The sequence below is a fragment of the Glycine soja genome, chromosome 3, assembly GCF_004193775.1.
Source record: "Glycine soja cultivar W05 chromosome 3, ASM419377v2, whole genome shotgun sequence".
NCBI classification, from domain to species: domain Eukaryota; kingdom Viridiplantae; phylum Streptophyta; class Magnoliopsida; order Fabales; family Fabaceae; genus Glycine; species Glycine soja.
In genome coordinates, this window is record NC_041004.1 from 6,206,619 (window position 1) to 6,217,464 (window position 10,846).

The 10,846-nt window shown below is 36.9% G+C and overlaps 1 protein-coding gene across 1 annotated transcript; it reads right to left on the reverse strand.

Moving 5' to 3' along the window:
* Nucleotides 1-303: 303 nt before the first annotated feature.
* LOC114404875 lies at nucleotides 304-1,791 on the reverse strand. Its single transcript, XM_028367616.1, has 3 exons — nucleotides 1,486-1,791; nucleotides 681-1,287; nucleotides 304-596 (listed from the first exon to the last, which is right to left on the reverse strand). Exons 1-3 carry the CDS (start codon nucleotides 1,789-1,791, stop codon nucleotides 304-306), a joined length of 1,206 nt encoding a protein of 401 aa, XP_028223417.1.
* Nucleotides 1,792-10,846: the final 9,055 nt, after the last annotated feature.

Sequence of the window (10,846 nt, forward strand, 5' to 3'; positions counted from 1 at the left end):
GTTGGTCACACCAAAAGGCATAACCAAGTACTCATAATGACCGTAACGGGTCCTAAAGGCAGTCTTCGGAACATCTTCAGGCTTTACTTTAATCTGGTGGTAACCTGACCTAAGATCAATCTTACTGAACACACAAGCCCCTACTAATTGGTCCATTAGGTCATCTATCCTAGGCAAAGGGTACCTATTCTTAATCGTTACCTTATTCAACTAACAATAATCTACACATAGCCTCATAGTTCCATCATTCTTCTTAACTAACAACACCGGTGCTCCCCAGGGTGACACACTAGGCCTCACAAACTATTTCTCTAAGAGTTCCTCTAACTGTTTCTTACGCTCACTCAACTCCACAGGGGACATCCTATAAGGTGCTATGGATATAGGTCCAGTAACGGACACTAGGTCTATAAAGAACTCGACCTCTCTCTTTGGTGGTAATTCTGACACCTCAAACACCTTTGGAAACTCTCTCACCAATGGTATATCACTCAAAGGGTTTGTAGTCTCGACACTCATATTAGCTAAGATTATGTATACCCGTGCATCCTCCCTCAAAGATGCCTCAACTTGGTTTGCAGACAAAAACATATCACCTTCACTCACACCAGACTCAGGAAAGACAACAAATTTCTCAAAACAATTTAATAAGACATGATTGGAAGATAACCAGTCCATACCAAGAATAACATCAATCTGACTCAAAGGTAAAACAACTAAATCAATTTGAAACTGTCTATCAGAAATTAAGACAGGACATTGCAAGCGCACATCAGAAGTTAAAACAGACCCACTAGCAGGTGTATTCACAATCAAGTCAAATTTCAAGGAAGACACAAGCAAGGCAAGTTTTTCAACACAGACACGAGAAATAAATGAATGGGTCGCACCTGAATCATACAATACAACCAAGGGAACTTGACTTATGAAACACATACCTTGGATGAGTTCATCAGACTGTGCGGCATCAGCACCACTAAGAGCAAACACTCTCCTTGTGGTCCTTGGTCGTCCATTCTGGTTATTTAGACTTCCACTCCTCTTCTCCCTCCTCGGATATGGGCAACTGGTACTGAGGTGACCCTTACCTTGGTAGTTAAAGCATGTCACCTCTCTATCGGTGCACTCACGAGCAATATGCCCAAGTCGACCACACTTCCCACACCTGAGTGGTGTAGTAACAATAGCAGGAGCACCACTACCACCACTATCTCTACCCGCAGACTGAGACACCTTGTTAATTGGCTGAGAACTCCCACTAACTGGTTGAAGTCCTCCACTGGTCCTCTATCCTCCAGAATGGTTTCCATATTTCCCGGGAGGGGCAAAATATGGCTTAGCACGATTGTGAGTCATAGGCTTCTTCTCTTTCCCATGACTAGCATTGACATTCCTGTAAAAAGTAGCCTTCCCCTGCTGATCTTCATAAAAGATTCTACACATGTTGGTCAACTATGCAAAGTTGTGAATATCGTGATAATCTACCATCATCTTTACTTCTGGTCGAAGGCCATTGACAAATTTCACGCATTTGGACGTCTCCCCAGCTTCCCCCTGATAATGAGGAAAATACCTTACAAGGTTCTCAAACCTCGCCGCATACTCTGCCACCGTCATACTTTCCTGTTTCAGCTCGAGAAACTCCATCTCCTTCCTATTCTTCACATCTTCTGGAAAATACTTCTCCAGAAAAGATTGTCTGAAAGTCTCCCATTGGACAACAACACCACCTGCTCCTTCTAGATGTGGGCGAGTGTTCTCCCACCAGTACTCCACCTCATCTGCTAGCATGTGAGTAGCAAACAACAACTTCTGATGGTCCTAACACTCCATCACCTGGAAGATCTTCTCAACATGGGCTTAAAGGAGCACTCAAACCGAGTATCTTTACCCCCAAGGCCTAGACTCCGAAGAATTCGTTTGGGCCTCACCTTCCTGATTCAGGTCCAACCCCTAAAATATATTTTTTTTTTGCACGCAGACACTGTTTATGAGTTATATAATACCCACGACCTCACTCTTATATTTCAAACATATTTAACAAATTGCGCTACAATTTAACCCTTCAGGATCCTAACTAGGAATCCTACAATTTCCTTTAACACTGTGCAGTTCTCTCAAGGTAAACACTGGTCGGGTTACTGTATAACTCATAACTCACAAGACAAGTAATATCACTACAAATATCAATCACACACTCATTCACAACCATATTTCATGTCTACAGTTTAACATTTCACACTTTAACTAATTACAAAATATACTCAACAATTAAATAACAATGTATCATAATACTAATACCATACAATATTTAACTTCAAGACTTATAAACAAATAACTGTAAAAATACACGTGAAACATATATAAATATGTTTTATATATATATATATATATATATATCAAATGTATTAAGTATATATTAATATAAAATAATCACAATAATATCAAACATATCATTAAGTAAATATAAATTATATATAACAATAAAATATATAGTCATATTGATTTATATGAACAACATGTATACCTATATTCTAAACATTTTTCAACTAAGTTACCAACATCAAGAAAATGCCTAATTACAATGTGAATACAACTTTAGTTAATTTCTTTAAATGATTTTAGCCAATTCAATCATCCAACAATCCCTACACATATGAATTTCATGACGAAAAATCACCCACATGAAATAAAATATAAAGTTTGTAAAAAAAAAGTATCAACATATATGTACACGTATACACTGCGGTGTGAAAAAAAATAAAAAAAAGAACAAGATTGAAAGGCCAACATATCTGGTATAAACAAAATCACCACCACACAATTTTTATGCTAATTATAAAGAATTCTAATTCCTAAGGTACACACCTAACACAGGAACACATCAATACTACAACAAACTTGCAACAGAACACCAATTGATTCAGCAAACACACTCAGTCCGTGATTAAACATGAAAACATAATTAAACTTCATAAACACCCCAAAATAACCCAAAAATTGATCATCTAGGGATCCCTACACATGTTCATTCTAATCCCCAAGCGTGAGTAACTCATCCCTTACCTCGATTTAGTCGCTTAAATGTTCTCCGTTAGCAATTGTGGCATCTCTGGTGCTCTCTAGAGCTCCACCTCTGGTTGCTTTGTTAGGGTTCTTGTGCGTCAGAAAAGAAGAAAGGAACAAAATATGTTTTCTAAAAAGCTGCTCTAGGTTAACATTTGGCTTATATAGTGGGAATTTATGACCTAATTTTTTTTAGTTATTTATTTATTTATTAATTTATTAATTTCTTATTTACTTATTAAAAGTTACGGCTGTTACCAGGACCAACTGTTCGTAGTCACATGCTTCTTGAGTAATGAATCAAGTGAAAGTTGGTTGATTGATAGTGGTTGTACAAATCACATGACCTTTGATAGAGCATTCTTCAAAGATTTGAGGCCAACAAATGTCACCAAAGTCAGAATTGGTAATGGTGATTATATCTTAGTCAAAGGAGACAATTGTAATCACAAGTTCTATAGGCACTAGATGTATTATTGATGTCCTATTTGTTCTTGAAATTAATTAAAATTTGTTAAGTGTTGGCCAACAAATTGAACGAGGATTTAAAGTTGTATTTGAAGACAAATATTGCTTAATCAAAGATGCACCTAGTCAAGAAATCTTCAAGGTGAAAATGAAAGGAAAAAGTTTTACTCTAAATCCATTGGAGGAGAAGCAAGTTGTTTTCTCTCTTATAGAAAATCACACAGAAATCTAGCACAAGAGACTCAGGTATTATCATCATTAAACATTGTTGCAGTTCAATGAAAAAGGGTTAGCACCTGATGTCACTGTGCTAAAGGAAAAAATTTTAAATTGCAAAGCCTGTCATTTTGGCAAGCAAAATAGAAAACCTTTTCCAAAGACAGCATGGAGAGCATCGAGAAAGCTGCAATTGATTCACATAGATGTTGCATGACTTCAAAGAACACCTTCATTGAAAGGAAATCTGTATTGCACTATATTTATTGATGACTTCACCAAAATGTGTTGGATTTTTTTCTTCAAGTTCAAATTAGAGGTGGCTGAAATTTTTTGGAAGTTCAAAGTAAAGGTAGAGAATGAAAGTGACCTCAAAATTCAAATTTTGAGGTTAGACAATGGCACCAAGTACACATATGCAAAATTTAATCAATTTTGTGAGGATTCCGGTATCCAACATCAACTTACTAGTCCTTATACCCCACAACAAAATGGGATTGGTGAAAAGAGAAATAGATATATCTTGGAGATGACAAGATGCATGTTGTATGAAGAATTTGTCAAAAAGATTTTAGGCAAAGTCAACAAGTATTGCTGTTTTTCTTCAAAATAGACTTCCCACCAAAGCATTGAAGGATCAAACATTATTTGAGGTTTTCTATGGTTACAAACCATCTCTAAAATTTCTTAAGATATTTGGTTGTTTGTGCTTCACTCATGTTCTGCAGAGCAAACAAGACAAGCTAGATAAAAGATCATTAGCAGGAATTTTTATAGGCTACAACATAGTTAGCAAAGCCCATAAAATTTTCCAACCGCAAACTGAAAAAGTAGTTGTTAGCAATTTTGGGATCAAGTTCACGAGAACGGAAGAGTTCAAGCTAACAGGTTTCTCAGATAGTGATTGGGGTGACTCAATTGATGATATGAAGAGTACTTCAGGATACTGTTTTAGCTTTGGATCAGGTGCTTTCTCATGGAGCTCGAAAAAACAAGATATAGTTGCTTAGTCGACAACAGAAGCTGAATTTGTTGTTGTTGTTGCTACTGTTAACCAAGTTTTGTGGCTTACAAAAAAACCTTGATTGATCTTAACATGGAGTAGAAGGAGAGTACATAGATTTTTGTTGACAATGAAGCTGCCATAGCTATTACCAATAATCCTATTTTTCATGAGAAAACTAAGCATTTTAATATTAAGGTCTTCTTTGCAAGGGAAGTGCAGAGAGATGGAGTTGTTCTTGTTTATTGAAAAATAGAAAACCAGGTTGCAGACTTATCCACCAAGCCACTACCGGTTAACAAGTTCGAGTTTCTAAGAAAGAAATTAGGACTTTGTAGATCCTAAAGCAAGGAGAGTTGTTGTATAAGACTTCCTAGGGTTACTAAACTCTAGGAAAATAGTTCCTAAACTTTAGGAGAAAATATTTCTGTTTTATCTTAATTAGTTTTTCTATTTTTACTTCAAGCATTATAAATGTATTGTGTTGGTAGCTTAATAAAATAACTCTTACGATTTATTTTTCTCCAAACTATTTACATATTATTCTCTCCTTTTTTTTTAACATTGCTTTTATTCATTAAAAATCAACCTTGAAGTGACTATGAAATATCAATGTAACTTATAATTATTTGTTTAAAAGCTTAACAACTCTACTGTCCACATGAAAACTTCAATAAAAAGAACTCATGTCAAAAACTTAAATGTTAATCAACTGGATCTACTTAAAACAAATTATAGAGTATCGTCTAAATCAAATTATATATCCTTAACTGCATAAAGGAAGTACATAGGATGATAAGAAGCACCACGAAATTTCATTTGTTCATTTAATCGAAGAATTCCATTTGTTGAATGAAATTGTGATATGTTGAGGTGTTTATTAGGCTGACTCCAAACCCTTTTAACACCTCCTCTTCTTCACAACTGAAACTAATGGGTCCTGTCTTTGCTGTAACATTGATTTTAAACCTTTTCATATTTTTGGCCATGCTATTTAGGTAGTGAGAGCATCGCTTGTCGTACATCACACACACATGATCTGATTTTGTTGAGTCTGACTTGTTCATGTACATTTTCGTGCTGCCTTTTTCGCCTTCACCCTCACAAACACTGATAGTAATGTAAAGTATCAATTTATCATCACGTTTTGAGTCCTTGGGAACAATGAAGCAGAAAATGAAACCCAACTGATGGGAAAGTTTAGCAGAAGAGAGATCAATGACCACATAGTCATTTGTTGTCTTATACTCTAATCACTTTGGACATGTTGGTAGTTGGTTAGATAATAGTAGATAATTGATAGTTTTAGAGAATTGTTTTAGAAAGAAGGCTATGTCATTGATTTCTTGAATTGTCAATTACAACATACCAATTGCCTATTTATAGGCTCAAGTCACCAACCTCTCAATGGTGGTGAATGTTTCTACATTACTTTAGGTCTTTCTAGAGTTTTCATGATAGATTAGCATCATGATAGTTCTAGATTCTTCTATCTTATACATACACTTATGATTCTAGATTGTTCTACCATATTCATACACATTATAGTTCTAGATTGTTCTACCATATTCATACACACTATAGTTCTAGGATATTTTACTATTTTCATATATATTATATTTAAGAATATTCTAGAAATTTGTAGCAATTTCAACACTCCTCCTTGATGCAAATTTCTGTGACTCCGAGTATAGCTCGTAATTCTTCAAATCTTGGTCTCGACAAAGCCTTCGTGAATATGTCTGCAATTTGATCTTATGTTCTGCAGTAGTCGAGTTTGATCTCTTTAGTTGCTTCAGCTTCTCTGATAAAGTGATACTTGATTGCTATGTGTTTTGTTCTGCTGTGATGAACTAGATTCTTTGCCATTGCAATTACTGATTTGTTGTCGCAGTTTATTTTAGTAGGCTCATCTTGTTTTTCTCCCATGTCTTCAAGTATCCCACGAAGCCATATAGCTTGACTCGTTGCTTCAGCAGCTGCCACGTACTCTGCTTCTGCTATTGATTGTGCTACTATAGCTTGCTTCTTCGACGCCCAAGAGAACATTCCCGATCCTAGTGAGGAAGCATAGGCAGAGGTACTCTTCATGTCATCTGCCGAACCGGCCCAATCACTGTCGATGTAGCCAAGTAATTCTGAGTTGGTTTCGGTAGTATACCATATACCGAACTCTTTTGTTCCTTGTAGATACCTCAAAATTCTTTTTCCCGCTCTAAAGTGTATTTGACTTGGGCTTTGCATGAATCTTGATAGAAGACTTGTAGCATACATTATGTCAGGCTGTGTAGCTGTCAAATATAGGAGGCTTCCAATTAGACTTCGGTATTTGGATGCATCAGCTTCTGGTGCTCCATCATTCTTCTGTAGTTTCTCATTTGTTATGAGTGGAGTAGCAACAGGTTTGCAACCATACATCTTGAATTTCTTAAGTAAGTCTTCTGTGTATTTCTTTTGCGAGATGAATATCCCTTTATTTCTCTGACTTACCTCTATGCCGAGGAAGTAACTCATCAAACCAAGGTCGGTCATCTCAAAGGTCTTCATCATGTCTTCTTTAAACTCCATCATCATCTTAGTATTGTTTCCCGTGTAGATAAGATCATCTACATATAGAGAGAGTAAGAGAGTGTACTACCCTTGAGACTTGATGTAAAGTGTAGGTTCACTCTTACTCCTCCTGAATCCTCGATCCATGAAATACTGATCGATTCTGCTATACCATGCTCGAGGTGCTTGCTTCAAACCGTAGAGTGCTTTTCTTAGTCTTAACACTTTGTTTTCTTTGCCTTCAAACACGAATCCTTGTGGCTGCTCCACATAGATCTCTTCTTCAAGTACGCCGTTAAGGAAGGTGGATTTGACATCTAGTTGATGGATACTCCATCCTTTTTGTGACGCAAGAGCTATTAGAGCTCTTATGGTATCAAGACGAGCTACTGGTGCAAATGTCTCATTGTAGTCAGTTCCGGGTTGCTGTGAGTAACCCTTAACTACTAGCCTCACTTTGTGTTTCTGTATGGTGCCATCAGAGTTGAGCTTTGTCTTATAGACCCACTTAACCCCAATTATATCTTTTCCATGGGGACGATTTACTAACTCCCATGTGTTGTTTTTCTCGATCATCTGTATCTCTTCTTCCATTGCCTTGACCCATACTTCCTGGTTTGACGCTTCTTCAAAGCTTCCAGGTTCAAGTATGGCCAAGTTACAGGTTTCATATATGTCCACCAAAGATCTTACTTGTCTTGGAGTAGACTCTGGTGATGATAGTTCTTGATCTTGTTGTTGTGGTGGAGGTGAAGGTGGTTCACCTGGGTCTTCTTCCTCATCTTCTTCTTGAGGTAGTTGAGTGGGTATACGAACGTTCTTCTCCACTTTTTCTTCATCCCAATTCCAAGAAGCGTACTCATCAACTTCAACATCTCGACTGATGACGAGTTTCTTAGTTTGCAAGTTGTAGACACGGTAGCCCTTAGAGATATTGCTATGCCCAAGGAAGATACCTCGTATAGTCTTGTCTTTAAGCTTGTGCCTCTTCACATCTGGAATATGAATGTAGCATATATATCCAAAGACCCTTAGGTGCTTTGCTGATGGCTTCTTCCTGTTCCAAGCTTCAATTGGAGTCTTGTCTTTTACAGACTTAGTTGGACATCTTTTGAGTATGTAAATAGCAGTGTAGACTGCTTCAGCCCAGAATGTGTTAGGTAGTCCCTTCTCTTTGAGCATCGATTTAGACATTTCCATAATTGTGCGATTCTTTCTCTTGGACACTCCATTTTGTTGAGGAGAATATGCGACTGTAAGTTGTCGCTCAATGCCTTCATCCTCACAAAATCTTTCAAACTCGCGAGAGATGTACTCTTTGCCACGATCACTTATTAGTACTTTTATCCGTTTTCCACTTTGATTTTCAGCAAGGGCCTTGAACTTTTTGAATACTCCAAAGACTTCTGATTTTTCTTTTAGAAAATATACCCATGTCATTCTAGAGAAGTCATCAATGAAGAGTATGAAGTACCTGTTGTTCCCATGTGATGGCGTCCTCATTGATCCACAAACGTCCGTATGTATCAGCTCCAATAGATCTTTCGCTCTCCATGCTCCGCTTATTGAGAAAGGAAATCGGTGTTGCTTACCAAGGAGACATCCTTCACACACTTCATTGTTTTCCTTTATGCTTGGAAGATCTTTCATCATGTTCTTCTCATGTAACAACTTCAAGGCATGTGTGTTGAAGTGGCCAAATCTTCGATGCCATAGCCATGAATCATCAACTTGTACCTTCATGGCAATGTTTGTTGCATATTTTAAATTTAGAGGAAAGCTTCTATTGCTCTTATTCATCTTTACTTGGGCTATCTCAGACCTTTTATTTTTGTTGTCTAAGATTTTGCATACACCTCCTTCAAAGTGAAGTGTGTAGCCTCTCTCCATCATTTGGCCAATGCTTAGAAGATTTTCTTTTAGGCTGGGAACTAGTAAGACATCATGGATGAGTCGCGTACCTTTATCTGTCTCCACCATGACAGTGCCTTTGCTTTTTGATTCGACCACACTTCCATTTCCCAATCGAACTTTGACTTTTACAGACTCGTCAATGCTTTTGAAAATAGTCTCATCCTTGGCCATGTGATTGCTACATCCACTATCCAAGTACCAGCTTCCTCCCTTTTCTTTTATTGAGTCTTGAGTGGCATAGAACGTACATTTTTCTTGATCATGCTCCTCTGCGATATTGGCTTGATGCCTATTTTTGTTGTGACAATTTCTCTCTACGTGCCCGAACTTCTTGCAATGGTTGCATTGTGGCATATTACGGAACCAACAATTTTTCTCTGCGTGGCCTTGCCTTTTGCATATATTGCATAGAGGATTTTTATCTGTTTTGTTCTTAAGGAAATTCCTAGAACCTTCTCTTCTTCAGGAAGTTTCTCCATAATTTTTCTTTCCTCCATTTTCTTTGTTTTGGGGCTAAAATTTAAACTTTGATTGGAAGGCATTTTCAAGTGTATCTTCTTTATGCCTATATAGTCTTTGCTCATATGCTTCAAGAGAGCCCACAAGTTCTATCTCTGATAGAGTGGACAGATCTTTGGTTTCCTCAATCGTTGTCACGATTGGGTCAAACTTTTGGGGCATAGTAATTAGAATTTTCTCAACAATTTTCTTGTCAAGAATATCTTCCCCAAAAGCTCATTTGATTAACTATTTCTTTAACTTTAGAATAGTAATCTATAACTGTCTCGGACTCCTTCATCTTCAATAGTTCAAAATCTCTTCTTAGAGATTGAAGTTTAACGGCACGTACCTTAACACTTCCTTGAAACTCCTCCTGCAATGTGTTCCACGCTTCTTTGGCAGTCTTAGCTCCCATAATTCTTGGGAAAATTGGATCAGTCACCGCTTGATGCAAGGTGAACAACGCCTTTGAATTTTTCTGTTTATTTTTCTTCAACTCTTTTTCTTGAGATGCATTAAGAGCTGAAGTATCCGCGGGAATGGTGAAGCCTTCTTCTACTATGTCCCATAAATCTTGAGATGAAAAATATGTTTCCATTTTAACACGCCAGAAATCATAATTTTCACCATTGAAGATAGGAACAAAAATAGTTGACGATTGAGTAGTGTTATCCATAGCTTAGAAAAAATATTATTGGAGTGGGTTAATAGTACAAATGAAATTTTTGAAGTAGTTGGGAGGATTTTGGAATGGTAGGTAGGTAATATAACTACGCCCAATGTATGACCAAACGTAGCTCTGATACCACTGTTGGTAGTTGGTTAGATGATAGTTGATAGTTGATAGTTGATAGTTGATAGTTTTAGAGAATTATTTTAGAAAGAAGGCTATGTCATTGATTTCTTGGATTGTCAATTACAACATACCAATTGCCTATTTATAGGCTCAAGTCACCAACCTCTCAATGGTGGTGAATGTTTCTACATTACTTTAGATCTTTCTAGAGTTTTCATGATAGATTAGTATCATGATAGTTCTAGATTCTTCTATCTTATACATACACTTATGATTCTAGATTGTTCTACCATATTCATACACATTATAGTTCTAGATTGTTCTACCATATT